The following is a 20,175-nucleotide window of genomic DNA, read 5'->3' on the forward strand; positions in this document are numbered from 1 at the left end:
GGCGTAGCACCTGTCAGCTGTATATAGTTTGCCAATACTCTTACAGAGCAAAATTGAGAATATCCAGGGGAATCTGATAAAATAAGGAATTGGTAGATGACAGCAGACACTGCATGTGTTGAGTTCAAACTGGTTGTATAAAGAGGTAAATTATGCTGTAAGGACTTGAGGACATTGAGGAGAGCTAGGGTTAAGGGTTTTAGGGCCAATCTGCATATTAGAAACTGTCAATTTCCATACACTAACAGAATGGTAACAGGAGATGATAGAATATAGAACAGAGATTAGGGAAGTGACCCAGAATGGTTAGTGGGATGACAGAGGGAGGTACTGTGACCGTCTTGATCTGAAGAAAAGAAGATCAGGAACTGAGAATACAGGACTGGGAAAATCATCCAGAAATTATAATTGGAAAAGTTTTGTAGGAGCAGTGTCAAAGACAAAACAACAATAAAGCCAGGAGCCAACATCCACAAGCAAAGAAAAAGAGGACCCCAGAGGCTGTCGCCTGACTGTAGGAAGGGTGGAGCTATGATGCCTCAAAGCCAGAGATGCAGCTAAAGAAAATTGAACAGGGTCTTGTTGAGATTTCTAAAGCCCACACCCTCTAGATCCAAAAAACACTGCTTATGAACAAGAAAATGTTTATGTCAGTGAATGCAACACAGAAAACAAGGACAGGAAAAGTGCCTGAAAGGAGCATAGAGGCTTATGGAGCATCCAAGGGTACAGACATAATACAGTTGTGTCAGGGAGAACTCTAACCAGTATGTTTCAAATCACTGCCTAAGTTGGAATGTCTCATCATCATCATGGAAATTCTCTTTCTCGCCCGATCCTAATATCACCACGCCTCTAGGTTCCACATTCTCCTATCCCTGCATCTAATACCTGCCCAAGTCTCTGTTCCTCTGCTTGTCACTTCATATGGCCATCTACATTAAGGGATTCTCCTTCCACTCATCAGACACAAAGAGAGAAAGAGAGGTGGGGCAGGGAGGGGAGAGAAGACCAATAGAAGCAAACATCCCAAATTAAAGTGTGCAGTTGCAAATTCTCATTAATATAACTCTTCAACCATATATGTATTCCACATATATGTAATCATATATGTTCCCTATTTAATATAATAAAGGAACTGATAATCTACCTCATCACTGAGAAAACAGACATTAAATCCTTTTTACACTTAAAAATCTAGACAACAAAGGACTTGCCCACACAGAATATCCATTTCCCTTTTCTCTGCAGTTGTGTTCTGTTGGAAGCTACATCAAAATTAGTTGAATACAATGTGTAATTATTCTGTTTGAAAAGCAAATTGTTTAAGTTTAGTGGTTATTTCTGTAAGTCTTAGGAAAAAATTCGTCAGTTTCTGAATATCAAGCAACAGATTCACTATGGAGTCTTCAAGTTTCTGAGTCAGCAGGATTAGGAAGTATTCTTCAAAGTGAGTAAATTTTCTAGTGTGAGAAGCTCTAGTGCATAGAGAATAGTGATATTTCAGTGTCACAGGTCTGTGTAGGGGTGACTAGGATTAGAGTCTGGAACGTTTAAGTTGAAAGTTTTCTCTTCCTCATATTGCTTCGAAGAGTAGCTCCGTGTTTTCATATAAGCCTTCCTGGAATGAGGTAGTGTTCTTCATTGGCCATTCAGGATCACTTTGGATTCAGAAAGATATTTGAATATACAAAGTTAGATAAGACCTTAGCCATCCTTATTTTTATCTTCTCCGGCTGGTTTTATAAAATGTCAGCACTACAGTCTTACAGGGTCTGGTCTCTCTCTCTCTCTCTCTCTCTCTCTCTCTCTCTCTCTCTCTCTCTCTCTGTGTGTGTGTGTGTGTGTGTGTGTGTGTGTATAAATCTTCTCTGGATGGAGTTCCACTGTTCAGATAATAATCTCGCAAAGTGTATGGACATGATTTCAAGACTGATATCACTTCTAACTTTGCCTTCTTGGCTTTACTGCCAGAAAGAACTTTGTCACTTTTCAGCATATTCATGAATTAAACGAGCCTGGGCTCAAAGCACGGAACATTAAAAACAGGTTCGCGGCACTTACCTTCTACAGAACAAAGAGAAATAGTAGCTTCTTTGCAGTCTCCTAAGGGAGAGCAGGTAGCATCACTGGTCAGTGTCACATCCCAGTGTTCGATGGTTCCTTTCCTAAATGTGTTGCGTAGAATTAAACACACAGTAATAAGTGGAGAAAAGAAATAAAAATGTGTTGTGCTGCCCCGTTAAATTCTTATTACAATTATCTTAAACTGTGTTTTAACATTATAATTATAACTCAAGCTAAATTTAGTTCATCATGAATATTAATTTTATTATTGTCAAGTTTATTAATCAAGTTTATAAATATCAGTTATTACAAAATACAAAAAGAAAAAAAGAGACATTCTTAAGGAATTCTATAAGCTGAATACTACCTAAAAATAATGCTAACATACCTTTCCAACAATTTGGAATATAACCCTGTGTGTGTGTGTGTGTGTGTGTGTGCGCGCGTGTGTGTGTGTGTGTTTGTGTGTGTGTGCAGGAAAGGAAAGAAAGACAAAGACATATGGATGGTGCACACTCACTGATAAAAGCTTTCTTCCTGTGCTTTATAAGAACTAAGTTACTGGTACTGTGTAGGGAGAGAAAACAGGAAAGGGACCTTGGCTGTGAGGAAAGGAGGGAGGTACTGCAGAGGGAGAGGAAGGAAGATAGATGAGTGTCAGTAAGGATGTTTAAAAAGGAATAAGAAAATACTACGTTGTAGGCTTGCTTAGAGATATACAAAATATTTTTGTGCGTGTACACATTCTACACACACACACACACACACACACACACACACACACACACTTGACAATCTAAATGCCAAGCGTAAGGAACCTTGCTTTAGGTTGTTCAGCCAGGAGATCCCCTCCCCACAGGCACTATATACTATTAATATTGCCCTTGGTTGCTTCCCAAAACTTGAAGGCAAACTCCTACTGCTGAAGACGCCATACATTTTGGACAAGGCTTTGAGGAATGAAGTTGTAATTGACCTGGAAGCCTCTTCCTGGGGACTGGCTCTTATAATATCGGAAGGTGCTATGCAACTGCCAAGGGGAAAAGGCAGTTGATAGTTTTACCTGATTTTAAAGCTTCCGAATCATAGCAATGGCTAGCATACCAAGGTTCCCCCAGTGGGGCAACCTGGCACTTATATCTTAGGGACAGCCAACAGCTGACTCACTGAACAAGGCCCTTCTCAACGGGAAGGAATTCATTGGTGGTACTGTGTCCATAGCCAGTTCTCCCTGCCTGGAGAAGTCACAGATCTTAGAGAACATATTGTTGCCAGTTTCCTAAGCCAATATAACTTCTAACTGCCTTCTAAATATTTGTCCATATAATCCTGGACAAGTGTAGCCCTCATAATTAGAGACAAGTGAAAAAGAAGTCATTTGAAGAGAAGGAGGATTAGAGATGTACTGGTCAAAATACAGAGAGTAGGCGCTCAGGTTTGAATGAGATGTGACCGTCACAGACTCCGGTATTGGTACATTGGGTTTCCAAATAGTGGCACCATCCAGGGCTATTATGGAACCTTTAGGAGATGGAGCCTTGTTGGAGGAAGTGTGTAACTAGGAGTGGACTTTGAGAGTTTAGTTCACACTCTGCTTCCTATTCGTGGTGGAAGATGTGATGGCTTAGTTCCAGCCGCGGTCCTGTGCTCGCTGTTGTTTCTCTACCTCCCCGCCGTAAAGTACTGTTATCCTTCTGGAGCTGCAGGCCAGAATAAACACCTTCACCAAAAGTTGTTTTGGTCTAGAATATTTTAGTACAGCAGAAAAGTAACTAATGCAGAAAATCACTGTGGGATGTTCAACCTTAGTTGAAATGTCTATGATAGAATTCCACACCTAAGGCTCAGAGAAACATCCTGGAAAAGGTGGAAAGAATTGTTAAGAGTTGGAGAACCACAACGCCAACTGTGAGATCATGTCTTCCAGTACAGAAGCTGCATCCTTGAAATTCTCAACAATATTGTTGCTTAGCCAAGACTTGTGTAATGACAACGTGTGTGTGAGTGTGTGTGTGTGTGTGTGTGTGTTTGCATGTGTGTGTGTTTGCATGTGTGTGTGTATGTGTGCGATACATACCAATACACACATGTATGTATGTAACAATGGATTTGAGAAGAAGTGAGAAAGAACATGGGAGAAGTTTGCAGGGGAAAGGGGTAGAAATGATGTAAATACATTACTTGTGGATAGACCTCTGAAAACTAAATAAAAGTATTTTAACGGCCTTGATACTAGTCCTCTTAATTCTAAAATTTTTTGATATGTTTGTTTTCATTTTATATGTGTGGGTATTCTGCCTACATATCTCTCTGTACACCACATGCTGGCTTGGTACTCATGGAGGCCGGGGGAGGGCATTGGATCCTCTGACACTAGACTTACAGATGGTTCGGAGCTGCTATGTGGATGCTGGGAATCAAATGCTGGGCCATCTGTAAGAACAGCCAGTGTTCTTAACCACTGAACCATCTCTCCAATTATAGGACTTTCTTTTTCAAATAGCTTAAAATGTACCTGTGAATTAGATGTTTTCTTTGCTTTAGGTAAAACACCTAATCATGTTTGAAGGAGTGTCTTATATTATTTTAACAAATCATTTCATTACAAAGTTCTGTTTTATATGAAAGACCAATTTTGAGCAACAAGTACAGAAGAAGCATCAAAACCATGCCATTTGTAGTGCCTGGAGGTTCCGTGTGAAATCAGGACTGCCAGCATCGCCTCTGGCTTTACTTAGTAGAGGGACTGAAGAAAGAATTGTTGAATGGACATAGAATGACAGTTATGAAAAAAGGGAAGAGTTATCAGCATGCCTTTGTGTTTTGAAAAGATAAAGTGGGAGAAAAGTGAGTCGAAGAAGAGAGGAAAGGGAGTAGAAGAGGAGGAGTGCTGCACGTTCTTCTAGTCCTCCCACCACCGTTTTACCACACCCCAGCTTGCAGCCGCTGCCCAGTATGTCTGACTCCAGGTTGTAAGGATCGGGAACCAAGCCTGCGGCTTCAGACTGGAATGGGGCTCTCAGCATTCAGACGCATGTGGCTTTTAAATATTTTAGAATATGCTCAACAGAAAAATAGCATTTTAGGGATATCATTGTCTTGATTTTCAGCTTTGGAATTACCCTTCTGTGTTGGTTCCAAGACATGTCATTAACCAAACCAAAGCAGACAAACCGAGCAAACACCCTGCACTAAAATGATTGCCATTTTTCTTCAGCATTTTCTTCAGTAGTAAAATGTGATTTTATCTTCTATTTTACTTAATATCATAAGAACACCTTTCTAGTCTCATAAAGCTCTTTACAAGCCTCACTTCTAATACCAACATGATGATTGATGACCTGAGTTTGCCATAAATTATTCCAGTAACTTGGTCCTTTTGTATGCAGACAACATATTGTCAAGATGACCGTCTGGCTTTAACATTGGTTGCTGATAACATTAATCGAACAATAAATATATTGTCAATTCTCATCTACAGATATTATTTATAAGAACTATACTGAGAAAAAGAAATTAGAACACACTAGACTTTTAACAATGATACTGACATTATCAATCAGTGTCTCTAAGAAAAATGAACACAAAATACAAATGGTCTAACTGTTAAAAGTTTTCATTGTAATGAGCTCACGGTTTTTTACCCAAGAAAAGTGACAGTTGTTTAGAAGTCTTAGGGCTTTTGTTGGAAGCACTACGAATAAAGCTTTAAGGTACACTTTAAACAAAAAAAGCAACACTTTCTCTCCCTTGCTGTAGATCACTGCTAATGTACATGATAGCAATGGAATCTGTAGACGTCCATGTACTTGTTTATGTGCTTTGGGGAATTCTCATCATGGAGAATCGTATCAGGATATTCTATATACACAGAACATCTGACCACTCACTGTTAAAAGATCCAGCTTCAGTCAACATCTTGTTAACTTACCCTACCAACATCTCCTTGTAACATAGCAACTGCTGTTTACTTTTGAGGGAAAAATTCTTAATCCCAGAGGTCCATTTTGTTATGTAACTTTTAAATAGTTTCATATTCATTGTTATATCCCCAAATTAGCTCGATTTTATGACACTACCCATTTCACAAAAGCCCGAAATGACTTCACAGTATATGTCCGCCTCTTTGCAGGAGAGAGAAAGACAACAGTGTCCTGCACAAAAATCATGAACAAGAATATCAGCCTTGTGGACAACAAGAAATGCAAGGACCTGACCAAGCCAGAGCCCCAGATTCGAAAGTGCAATGAGCAGCCTTGTCAAACAAGGTAAGCGTACTCTGGCCGCCATCGCATGGCTTTGGGTTAGACCTCGCGCACGCTAGTTCACCTTTTCTTCAGAGCCTTTAGAAAGAACCACATCCCCAAGTGTGAACACTTAAGTAAACAAGACCTGAGAGAGCAGGGGTAAGATCTGTGGGTAACTTCTTCAAGAGTGTGAGGACAGAGAGGAGCTACGTATTAAATGACGTATTAAGTACCTCTGCGAACGTATCATTGTTTAATTAATTGTGGCTAATCTAGCTATTTGCTTCAGTGTTCTCTGAGATAAGATGCTAGAATTCAGACAAGAGGAAGTACCAGGCCTGGGAAGAACCAGTCCCAGCAAGACAATGAGAGACATGGGGTCCCTTCTGGGCCTGGCAACCAGGTACTAAGTCCTCCTCCCAAAGGTCTGAAGACAAACTGCCGAGTTCTTCATGGTTTCTTCAGTGATTACTGGGCAACAAGACAGTCAAGGCGCACGAACAGGGAACAAAATAGCAGTGGTAACAGTTACAGGAAGATGATCCCTGCCTTAGGAAGCAGCTAGAAAGGTACAGACCCGGGTATAATTTTGCTGTATGGGTCCTTGGCATGGCTTCCATAGTGGGGCCTGAAAATTGAAATGCTTGGTCTTGAAAAGGATTGATGTATTTAAAGTGTGACAGCCCAATGTCTCAAGCCCTACCATGTTTAGAGGTAGTTTGATAAAGAGAAGGATGGTGCATTGCTTCCTCTACAGTGGTGGAAGAATGCTTGCTTTATCCGATGCTCAGAATTGTTGAGACCATGTTCATTAGACTTGAGTTGAAAGTTCTCCAAAAGTCAGAGAATTGATCCCCTTTCATGACAGCTTTGGAAATGGGATTCAGGAGAACTTGCATAACCTAAGACTCAGACATGCAAAGAATGTACGGCTTCATCTTCCTGTATAGCTAATCTTCCCCATAACTTCCAACCACAAAAGGAATCATGGGAGGAAGCTATGCGGTTGGGGAAAACAAAACCGCTAGTTAAACTAATTTCATGTTGGTACTTAAATCTCTTTGGAAATTAGTGTCATCTAGGTAAATGTTCACTCCTGGACTCATTTCTCCTCCCTCTGTATGCAGAAGTCTCCCTGTTCCCACTGTGTTGCAAAACAAAATTGTTAGGCCCTATGTAGTGAGTTTATTCCATGTTGAAAAAACAGACCTGAAACTGTTTAGGGAATCTTTTCTTCCTTTATGGTGTTGAGGTTTCAAACCTTATTTTGCTGTGGATTCAATGTTCATGAGTTATTAAAGTCTGATTCTTAATTTTCTCCTTCTCTACTGACAGACCTAGCCTTTATATAGGTATATACTTTAAAAGAATAAAGGGATAATATGATTTGAAAAAAGTCTGAGGAAGTATTAAATTAGTCTGCACCCTATAATGGTTAAGATAATCATCACCATCGTTTTTGTTGTTATTATTATTATTGGTAGTAGTAGTAGTAGTAGTAGTTGTAGTAGTAGTAGTAGTAGTAGTAGTAGTAGTAGTAGTAGTAGTAGCAGCAGCAGCAGCAGCAGCAGTGGCAGTAGTAGTAGTATTTGGTTTTCCAGGACAAGTTTTCTCTGTGTGACTGTCCTCAAACTTCCTCTGTAGAACACCTTGGCCTCAAACTCAGAGATCTCCCTATCTCTGCCTTCCAGGTACTAGAATTAAAGACATGCACCACCATACCAGCTGTGAAATGACAATTTATTTTATGATGTACTCCTAACATTAAACACAATTTATTTTACCTAACACACACTGTTGTTTGAATGCAGTCGCTTTTCCTGATGCGTCTGGGATCTTGAACAAGCTTACAGTTATAGACTAGAACATTCTGCTTTCCTCCTCATGTGTTCTTTGAATCCTGTGCTGCTCAGCTTTTGATTATCAATTGAGGCAGTCAGCCACCTTGGAGGAGGATGCCTAAATGAAAACTTGCTAAAGGGATCATTTATACAAAGCAATTTCAAGAGAAAATTTTGCAGCAGAGTAGAAGTGGTTTTTGTTAGGGAATATTATCTTCCTTCCATGAGAAAGGGAAGCAGTGTCTTCAAGCAGGAAGCCATATCATTGAGGAAAGTAAGGAGTTAACATGGGCAATTAGTGAGGATTGTCTATTATATGGCTAGTTTTTTTTTTTTTTAGAACACTAACCAGTTCTCTTAACTCCCTGCCAGCTTCCTCCAGTTTCCAGCCCAGCCTCTTCAACATTTCTTCGAACAGTTCCTCCCTTAGTTCCCCAACAGTCCACTTAAACAGTTCCTTCTCCCAGTTTTCCCAACACTAGCAGCTCTAAACTATAACAACCATTCTAGCCTACTTGCTCAGCCAGCCTCTGGCTCAAGTCTCCCCTAACCATATCTTCTGCACCAACTGCCTTCTCCTCTGAGACTACTAGCCCTTCTGCCCAGCCTCAGCTGGCTTTTCTATCTCCTACCCTGTTCCCAGAAATCCAAGAAGCAACCTACACTGAAGATCATAGGGTCAAGCAGTTTTAGCAGCAAAGAATTCGTATAGGGCCACTTGACAGGCAATTGAGGATCCTTTAAAGGGCCAGGCACACAAGATAAATCACTCTGCAATCATCACAGGGTATCTTTCCAAGACCTGCTCATAGAGCACATTCCTCCTTTTACCGTCGCTTCTCTTATGTCTCCCTAGAAAATATTCTGGTTTCTTTCACTCTTTATGTCCCAAGTATCTTCAGGGGGGCGTGAGATACCCTAATGGGTGAAGAGGTTTGCCACCAAGCATGATCATCTGAGTTCATTTCCTGAGTCCCACACAGTGGAAGGAGAAAATTGACTCTCATCTGTAGAAGTGTGATATGGAAAGCATGTATGTATGTATGTATGTATGTATGTATGTATGTATGTACACACACACACTCACATATGTAAAATAAGTAATTGTGAAGAAAGCAGGTTAAGACACAGTGGTCTTACTTGGTGCAGGGTTTGAAGGTACTGTCCATCAGGATAGGGAAGTCAGAAAAGCAAGAACTTGACAGGGTTGGTCACACTGTATCCACAGTAAAGTAGCAGAGTGACGGATACTAGTACTCAGCTTGCTTTCTCCTTTTTCTGAAAGTCCAAGATCTCCATTCTGGACATGGTGCTGCCAGCATATAATGTGTTTTTTTCTCATCTCATTTAATCTAATCTCAATAATCTCCCATAAGCATGCCCAGAATATTTTTCTATGCTGATTCTACATCCTGTTACTCTGACAAGAGTATAAACCTTCACATACGTCTACTGCAAAAATGTCACCAAATAGCCTGTGTCATCTTATGTGCCAAATACAAAATGTACAGTAGACAAAATATACCTACAAGTAAGAGTATTCATACTGAGTAGGCTTTATTGGAATATCTAGACCTATATGTGTGTATACATATATGTATGTAACAATAGTTAATGAAATAAAAGGCTTTGAATTCGAAAGAGCAAGGAGGACTATGTGGGAGAGCCTGGGAGGGAAATGATGTGATTATATCAATAAAGAAAACAATTAAAATGACTAAATAAATATTTAATAACTAAATATCTCTATAATACCTTACAAATGAAGTGATTCCTGGGTAGATGAACTCTCAAATGCAGAGCATGCGCTTATCCTGTTAGAAAATTTGTCTATAAAATTTGTCTTTCTTTTGAAGAATTATCAATGAGTAAAAAAGATACTATCCAGCTTTCTACTGAGCATGTGATAATCAGGTTTATTGTAAAACCCAGAGGTTCCATAACACCAATCACGTGGACTCTCCTCAGCGTTATCTTTGGGTTCTAAAGTCTGAAGGAAAGGGCGCAAAACAAAGAATTTAAGTTGTGATTATTTCCAGAATATTTCCAGAAATAAAAGGCAGAAACCCAGCCAAATTTGATGGCCAATTATTCACGTTAGGAAAAAAATCAACTAAGGGATTCCAGTGGAAGAAAAGTGCTAGCATGCTTTCTTTCCTTTTGTTCTCAGAAATAAAAACACAAAAATTGATAAAATTAAACCATCTGTGCAGACACTCACTGGACTGTAAGAAAATATAATGCTTCAAAATGTGGGTCATTATCAGAAAGATTTGATCTTGATTAACTTTGATATAATGATTAACTATTCCTGTAGAACATAGAAACCTAAATTCCATTTAAAAATAGTTAGTGAAAAGCTATTAGTGGAAAGTTAATTAATGCAAACAACTACACCTGGGATATGATCTTGTGCCACTGGGCAATTTACATATGTGCAGGAGAAGGAGTACATCCATCAAGAAGCCAGGAAAACCTCTGGCCAAGCAATCCCTTGAGTTGCCACAAGTCAGGTGTCAGAGTTGTGGAAATGCCCCAGCCTATGAGTGAGAAGAAAGAACATTCTAAGAGGAACTTGTCTTGATCTGTGCGATTGAGCAATTTATGTATGTACAAAGAAAAAAAAAGAGGAGTACATTCTTTAGGGGAGCCAGGGAGCCTCAGGTCAGGGAAACTCTAGTCAGTCAATCTTGTGGATTGTCGAAAGTCAGGTGGCAGAGCTGTGGGAATGCCCCAGCCTGTGAGTGGGGAGGAAGAGCGTTCTAAGAAGTTGTCTGGAGCATAGTCAGGATCCAGACAGAGAAGTAGCCTGAGGTGAAATCTTAACCTGGAAAGCAAACTCAGTCCCTGTTTGTTTTAGGAACAAGCAGACAATGAAGATGCATGTAGAGTTTAAAGATAAATTACTTTAACGATATATCAATATATGTGTTTATAGTACCCTAGCCCCCTTTCTGGTGACTTTACTCCATACGGTTTTACTTAACCCCAAATGTTAGACAAGATATTTGTATACATTTGTTTGTTTGTTGTTTGGAGGGAGGGGAGGAGGGGATGCCAAGCAACTCCTGTGGAGGTCACAGAAACTTAATCGAAGTTGATTATTTCCTTCCATCGTGTGGGTCCAACCTTGGGCTCTTACTGTTAGAGTTGGTTTTGGACAATCTAACTCACTGAGTCATTTTGCCAGCCCTGAAATGGCCATGTAAAGGATCTGTGTGTTTTAAATTCCAGGCCTTCGGAGTAATGCAGTCAAAATGACTCTGTCTGCTCCATTATGCCTGGGATGTGAACCATCCTTTGATCTCACAGATTCATGCCATCGATATTGTTCTTATAGTCCCTATGGAGCTGTCTCAACTATCAGACAGACTGTCAGGTAGCTTCATGTAGTGTCAACGCCTTGGTAGTTCTCCTCACTCCATCCCAACACGTAGGCACGTGGCTCTTCCCCATTGCAAGGATCCTGGTAAACCCAGTACAATGGCAAGAGAAACTTCCTCACAGAGGACCAGATTCTGTCCTGAATTAAATTTGAGTAGATGGTCAAGCTCATGCCGTTGCGATATGTTCCAAGTCATTGTTAAAATATGTGTGTGTGTGTGTGTGTGTGTGTGTCTTGCCTAGCAAGAGTAAATCAGTAAACCTAGAGACAAAATATTAGACTCCAAAAAAATCAGCTAAACTGAGATCATGTTAATAAACCCCCATGTCTGTATTCATATCAGAGCTGGTCGGTCGGTGGTGAGCCTAAAGCAATTCAGCCCCAGCTGAGAGATATGTCTCCTAACATACTGAGTCTCTGCATGATTCAATTTGCCTTCCTGTAAATGGCCACAATAGCTGTAGTCCCTAATACATCTGGGCTGCGTGAACATTTATAATGCAAAAAAAGAAACAGTTCCAAAATGTTTTATATCCACGATTATTCTGTATAGAATGCGTTAGCAGGCAGGTGAGCTTGTAGCTTATTAGGAATGGCAACATATAAAGATTTTGAGCATTAAGAAGATGAAAGAGATAAGAATTATGGGCCATTCAAGGCACAGAGTATAGTATGTTCAAGCCAATTGCGATCTAAAGTTAATGTAAATTAACTCTCAGCTAACTCCTAGAGCGTTGGCCTTGTGTCAAGTAGACATTTTCTAATTTATCTTCCATGACCTTTGCTTTTCTTATAGGTGGATGATGACAGAATGGACCACCTGTTCACGAACATGTGGAAAAGGAGTCCAGAGTAGACAAGTGGCCTGTACCCGGCAACTGGAAAACGGAACCCTAATTAGAGCCTGGGAGAGGGACTGCATAGGGCCAAAGCCTGCTACCATGCAGCGCTGTGAGGGTCAGGACTGCATGACGGTGTGGGAGGCCGGAGTGTGGTCCGAGGTACGGTACATACTCTATTCATCCCCCTTTTCCTTCTCTGACCTTTCTACAACATCCTGTGCCACGTTCAAATCACTACACATGCCGGTTGATATGTTGAACTATTAATTGTGCTGATACAAAAAAAGAAAAGTGCTGATTAAAAAAATAAAAATGCAAAGATATCCACATATCCCATAGATCATCCCACAGACATTTTAGACTTGACTTTTCTCATGAATACACCGTGAGTACTGCTGGTGAGGCACACATTAAAGTGTAAATTTGACTCCTTGGAAAGCTCTGAACCTTTTAAAGGTAAAGAAAATTAACATTTAGCATTCATTTAATATGTACAAGAGATGAGATTTTACTTCATCTTTGAAGTTTATAGAAAGTGACACATTCTTACAAATGCAATGAATTAAATATTTACTGTTTTATATGTATTAACTCACTTAAAACCTCTACAGAAGTGATAAAGTTACATCGTGAACCAGGGTGAGCTCGCTATAGCACACAGTCCTGAGAGCTTGTAGTGCATGCTGTATGCAAGTGTTTCCCATGCTTATCCACAGTGATAAACTCGCATTATTGTTAAACACATCTTAACATGATTACATATGACACTTACTGCATATGTTCAGTGACTTCTCCAAAGCAGTTTAGGTGTGTAAGTGAATGGAGCCCCACAAACACACTAACATGATACATGCACAAAGTCCACCCCCATGTAGACCTGCAGAAGATTATCCATGGACATAATTTCATCACAGTGTGAATGATACAAAATTATAGACATGTTCTGTTCAATAACCAGTTGTCCCTCTAATAATAAGTGAAATGACAGGAACCATTATTGCCCATGCCTCAATCCATAGCCTGCACCAACGCTACTCAAACCTTCAATGTTATCTTCCAGTGCTCGGTGAAGTGTGGCAAAGGCGTGCGGCATCGTACCGTGAGGTGCACTAACCCAAGAAAAAAGTGTGTCCTCTCCACCAGACCCAGGGAGGTGGAGGACTGTGAGGATTACTCAAAATGCTACGTGTGGCGAGTGGGTGACTGGTCCAAGGTGAGAATGGTTTGCATAGAGGCGGACATCAAGAGGTAGAGTGTTCCAGGCCCAGCTTTTGGTCCTGTTCACGTCTCTCAGATCATGGTTTCTAAGGAACGATGGTAACGATTGAGCTAAAATACATAAAGTATCTAACATAATTGCTGTCATTAAGAAAAAATGAACCTATAAAAACTGATCATTATTTTATTGCTAACATTTATGGTTAGAGTTCTTCCTCTGAATCCGTTTCAATAATAGCTATCTGATCAATAAAATACTCTAAATGCATAAACCCAAACTACACTACCAAATTACACATAATTTCCAGCAGAAGAGCAAAAAGGGGACAAGGGGTAATTTTTTCCCTTCAGTATTATGGGTTGTGTACAGTAGAAATGGAAACACCAGAATTCCCTTCTTTGTTTGGTAAACAGGGTTGGAGCACAGGTGTTACTGGGGAGTTTAGGGGGACAGAGAAACATTCAAAGAAAAGGTATCAAAGAGGGGGACCCTGGCTTGCCAAGAGAAGGACTGGGTTCACAATTGTTAGAGTTAATTTAAGTGGACAGAATTCATCTGGGCAGTGGGCAATTTTATTTCATGGTAACAGTAAAATTTGCTAAAAGTTTTCATGTGTGGAGGCTCATGTATGATTAGGCTGTGGAATGCACTTAATGCATTCTCTTCACGGAACATCGGTGAGCTCTGTTTTAAGATAAAAGTTGTACCAGATCCCTGAATGTTATGATTCCACATTCACCTGTGGCATCCTGTTCACCACAGAGCATCCGGCTCTGTGGCCTACATGAAATAGAATCTCCTCGCCGGGGTTTCATAGATGGGAAGAAAGATCTTCAGTAGCACAGTAGGAAGCATGATAACTTTCCTCAAAATGAGCAGAAGAACATTCTGGAAGGTTGCTTTCTGTATATAAAGCACTGTGAATTGTCCCAGCTTTCTCAATGTTGCTACACAAAAATCCTGGACATTTTAAGTCTTTTCTTGTGTGTATAGATGTATAGAGTGGGTGTTGATGTAGGGGTGGGAGACTTGGATGTGGTGTGTGTGTGTGTGTGTGTGTGTGTGTGTGTGTGTGTGTGTGTGTTTGCACAGCTGTGTGTTTATGTCTTTCTTCCTTAATAATAATTAGCACGCTACGATCGCATTTTAGTTCTCAGGAAATTTAATGTTTTTTTTTCCACTGTTATCAACACTCAGATTTCACTTTAGGACTCAGATGCACTTAAAAATACTGAACCTGACCCGGAAGGCTTTTAACCATTTCACATTTCAATGTGAATGATTTTCAGGCATCAGTGAATTCCAGATCACCCATAATCAATTTCTGTCATGGGTAGGCTTTCTCTCCCCAATTCTAAGTAGACGAAAAGCACATTTGGGTGGAATTCAAGAGCTGTAGGAGACAGCTGTGATGCTGACAGCTCAGGGCCATGATGCTTACAAGTGTATTGGCCCAACTGTTTAATGGGAATTGGACAGACAGGCAGATGGGAGTTAATATGATGAAATAATGTCTTTGAAGGTAGCGGTCAAATGAAAATGTAGAGATGGTGAGAGCTAAAGTTAGAGTACTCTGGCATGTTAGCCTTTTTTGTTTGTGTGTGTGTGTGTGTGTGTGTGTGTGTGTGTGTGTGTGTGTGTGTGTGTGTTGATTGTAACAATAGAAACATGACTAAGACATCGTTATATAAAATGAACTATATTTTTCCAGCTTTTGTGATTAAAAAAATATAGACTTTAAGAAGCAGCAGATCTTGGTGTGACTGTAACACCTGACACAGAACTTAGAGCACATCTGAGGAGCCTTGTAGAGACAGGATTAGCTGTCACCATGACAAGCACTGCTCCTTTTGACTAGCAACATGTGTCTACTGTGGCCCTGTGTTGTATCTTATAAAAGAAAAATTAACTTTGGATAGTATAAAGAATACTAATTTCATTTTTTATGCTAGCTTTGAAAGACTTTTTTGATTTTACCATACTTAATTTATAAAATTCACAAGTCTACTTAGATTGAATACCTTCTAACTGGGCTGTGTTGCTGTACACCCACACATAGCCTTCGTGGGGCTCAGAGGGTGGTTCCAATGAGTGTTCTAGGACTCTTGGGCAGCCCTTTCTTGCCTTGCTCTCACTCGCCATCTCATCACACACACACACACACACACACACACACACACACACACACACAAACACACACCCCGCTACCTTCTTCTCCCTCTCTCCTCCCCAGCCTTTCTTTACATCAAAGTATGGTTTCTCTTTTCCTTCAACCCCTTTTTTTTCCTTCTCGAGCTCTCAGCATCAAATTCAAACAGCAAAATGTGTGCAAATGAAAGCCAGCGGCTTCTTGGGAATGTTCCTGCTTTTACTCCCTTTTTACTTCTAAGATCCGGCTTTCATGTTGAAATGAAAAACATCCCAAACAATTACAGAGCAAAGGCACAGTGCTTTAGATACTGCGTTCCCGAGATTAAAGTGTTCAGGAACAGACAGAACCCAGATCTCTTACTCTTATCATCTGTGCCTCTACAGCAGAAATAGCAACAAGATGTATGTGGTTATGGCTGGATGTCCGTGCTCCCCTGAGAGCATTTAATCTGTCTTCCTCACTCAGCTCCTACCCAGTGTTTTATATTATCAATACACCTACATGGACCTAATATTAAAACTTGGTTTGGCTTTGATCGGGAATATTGAATTTGCTCGCCATAAAGTCTAGCTACACAGAAAACACTCCTTTCTTTGTAGGACAGATGAAACAAGTCCTGAGGCTCTCACACTGCCTAGGAGTCATTAAGGAAACTGTTGTCAATCAAAGGCAGAAGTAGAACGTGGCTAATGCCTTAAACTAGCTGCTGGCATTTACATCAGACTATGTGATTTCTAACATCGATAATTGGGATGATTTGGTGAAAACAATGGGATGAATGCTCTCAGATTAAGGGGGACCAGGTATAAGGGGAGTGATGTAGTTTAGGGGTACAGCACTTGCCTATCCTATGCCAGCCCTAGGTTAAAACCCTACTACCAAAACAAACAAAGAAGCAAACAGATCCCCGTGAAAGGCAGAAAGGCTGGTTTCTAGGTAGATGCACTGCCATGGACCTGGTCCTTGATTATGTCACTGATCCTCAGAGCTTTTAAAACTAAGGCACAGGGTGTTGTATCCCTAGTGTGGGTTAGGTTAACCCTTGACGCAGCTGTGTGTCACATTCTGACAACCTCTGATTATGGATGTGGCCTGATCTTTCTTAGGGGAGGGGAAGAGGCACCACAGGCTTTGTGGTGACATAAATCTGCATTCACTCACTTAAGCTGAAATGAGAAGAAACATCATCATTCCTTGTGTTTAATAAAAATGCCGTATTTTCTTCACAAATACGACTTTTCTGCCTTTATTTCGACTTGTATGACTTCTGGTTTGCATTAATGGAGACCAGCGAAAGAGCAGACAAAAGCATTTTATTTACCTGTTGCAAAGAATTTTGTCCTTTCCTGAAGACTTAATGGATTTTTGTCTTCCATGAAATAATAACAAATGATTGATATCATTGAGCCAAATTAATTATTTTTGTCCTAGCGTTAGATTTATTATATAAGCTAAGATCCAAGCTTATTTGGTATTGGAAAATTACCAAAATATGAAAAATGAATAGTTTGGGCCACATATCAAATTATAACATTTTAAGTCAGTATTTGGACTACATGCTATTGTGAGTTTTTTGAAATGATGTAATCCTAAGTGATACATAGTCAGTCATTTTGAGTGAGTTAATTGTGCATCTTCTTGAAAATATCTCTGAGTAGACACAAAGCTTGGAGGATAATGAATCATTTTAACTTATCCCTGGAAAAGAAACGACCATTGAATAATCATCTTGAAATGAACAGTAGAGAAATTACATAGTCAAAGATTCTAAAAGCTAAGGTAATTCTTCCTAAAAGGCAGATAAAACACACCAGTCTGTGGAAATACTCTCTGGTTGTAAAGCAGCATCAAAGAAGGTGATAATTCTACTTATTGAATGTCATCCTAATTTGATGTCATCGATAATTTTCTAATTTGTAGTAGTTATAAATCTCAAAATTGTGTTTTAAGTTTTTGTTTATTCTCTGGAAACAATAACTAAAAGAGTAAAGTATAGTCGATGTTTTGTATTTTAATTTTGTAATTGTAAAAAGTCTTTATACTTCTGGATTCTTTCTCATGAAGTAGTATTTTCAATACATATATAACTAATGTTATTATAATCCACTTGATCTATTGTCCTAGAACTACAGACTACAGAGAAATCACACTTTTTGACTACCTAGCATGATTTTTCAAAAGAACTCAAAGGCCGAGTTTAGTGATCAGTGAGGGAAGATGTTTATAACCACCATGACTGGTGAACTTACTTAATCCCTCTGGCCAAATGGTGAAACAGAAATAACTCCCAGTTGTCCTCTCACCTCCCCAGATTCACTGTGGTATATGTATTCCTGCACTGCTCACACACACACACACACACACACACACACACACACACACACACTCACACACACACACACACACACACACACTCCCAAGTATGCTCTGTTCAGGCTGCACAATGCTTCTTGTATGTACGCTTTCCAAGGCTGGCCCTTTGGCACTGGACAACCAGTTGTACTCTTACCAGGGAGATTCTATTGTTCCCACTCACTTGCCTATGGCTCTCCATGCAGGATTGAGACCACTTAGGATTTTCCCTGTCCAGTTTTGTATCTTCATTGGTGCTATTCTTGTTCAGCTCACTCTTGTTCGTGATAATTAGTCACATCACAAAGGAGCTCAAAAATAGAATGCAAAACTTAATCAATTGCAATGTACCAGATCTGGTGCTTTGTAAGATCAACCGTCGTAACTGTAAAGAGACACTGGGTTAAGTAATTATTAAATTAAAAACAGCCCAGACCTAAGTACAAGATCAAATAAGCAGTGATGTGTCAGTTTACTTTCTGTCACAGCGATAAAACAACAACAAGAAGCAACGTGAGTAAGAAAGGATTTACTTCACCTTACGGTACATAATACTCCATGGAGAGGAGCCAAGGCCCAACCTCCAGGTAGGAACCTGGAAGCAAAACCTGAATCAGAGATCATGGAGGAGCACAACTTACTGACTTGTCCTCCATGGTGTGCTCAGTTTGTTTTCTTCTGTAAGCCATGACCATCTGTTCAAGGGTGACGTTGTTTAGAGTGGAACGGACCTTTTTATATCAATCATTAATCAAGAAAATGTTTCATAGATGCCCACAGGCCAGTTTGATGGAGGCAGTTATTCAACTGGGCATCCCTCTCCCAGATGACTCTAGCTTCTGTCAAGTTTGAAAAACCAAATTAATACAGTTGAACCCATAACAATTTGGCAAACAAACACCTAACTATTAAATTATAACCTTTCCTATCGTGTTTGTCCCCACAATTTCATGTTGATATCACAATGTAAAACATAGCATAACTTTAAAAGTATCACCCTTTTTAAAAAGATGCATTTATTATGTATGCAGCATTCTGCCTGCATGTGTGCCTGCAGGCCAGAATAGGGCATCAGATCCCATTACAGATGGTTGTGAGCCACCGTGTGGTTGCTGAGAATTGAACTCAGGACCTCTGGAAGAGCAGGCAGTGCTCTTAACCTCTGAGCCATCCTCACTGCAAGCGTGGTAGCATGGAGACAGTCATGGTGTTGGACAGGTAGCTGGACGGGTAGATGAAAGTTCTATATCTGGATCCACACGCAGCAGCCTTGAGCATTTGGAACCCCCAAATCCCATCCCCAGTGACACACTTCCTCCAAAAAGACTATACTTACTCCAACAAGGCCATACCTCCTAAACCCTACTAGGTAGCGCCACTGTCTAATGACCAAACATTAAATTCTACGAGGGCCATTCCTCTTCAAACCTCCACATGCTTCATACCAAGTAAAATCAGATGTTGGGGATTCCGGAATCCATGGCATTGCACAACTCAGAGGGGTGTTTCCCTTCAAAATATGGAAGCTGAACAACTTGTTATAAGGATTTCAAAATTATAGAAATAACAAGGAGCAATCACAAATAATACAGTTAAATGCATTAGTGAAATGTGAAAGTATAAATGTTAAATATCAACTAAAATGAGAAAATAGACTTTAATCTATTGAAATAAAGAAAATCCAATGTTGATTAAACAGATACATCAGTCAAATCGCCACATCCTAGAGGCCTGAATGTCTTCATTTTTTGAACAAATTGTTATTCATTTAAGAGTTACTTTATTTTAATTCCTATCATCATCATCATCATCATCATCATCATCATCATCATCATCAACATTACATGTATGAGAGGGACTAATGTTGAATAAAATAAAGCAACTCTTTATTCTTGGAATTTCCTGGTCCTTTAACACTTGTGTATATGGACAATTAAAAACAGGAAAATATAGTGTCTCCTCTTTTTCTTCCTCTTTATAAAATCTTTGGAAAGGACATTGGAAGAGTGCTGTTCAGTGTGACATATCCTGAATGACTTGCCCTAAAGTTCTCAATGTTCAAGGTCTAGT

The 20,175-nt window shown here is 39.9% G+C and overlaps 1 protein-coding gene across 2 annotated transcripts in view; it reads left to right on the top strand.

Annotated features, from left to right (window-relative positions):
- The window catches only part of Adamts19 (ADAM metallopeptidase with thrombospondin type 1 motif, 19), a 184,616-nt gene that overhangs the window by 151,376 nt on the left and 13,065 nt on the right, over nt 1-20,175 (top strand). For both annotated transcript variants that reach the window (NM_001108433.3, XM_087593119.1), the window contains 3 exon segments: nt 6,200-6,335; nt 12,337-12,541; nt 13,443-13,595. In NM_001108433.3, the coding sequence (NP_001101903.2) occupies nt 6,200-6,335; nt 12,337-12,541; nt 13,443-13,595 (494 nt within the window).

Source organism: Rattus norvegicus, chromosome 18 (assembly GCF_021556685.1).
Source record: "Rattus norvegicus strain SHRSP/BbbUtx chromosome 18, alternate assembly SHRSP_T2T, whole genome shotgun sequence".
Lineage (NCBI taxonomy): Eukaryota > Metazoa > Chordata > Mammalia > Rodentia > Muridae > Rattus > Rattus norvegicus.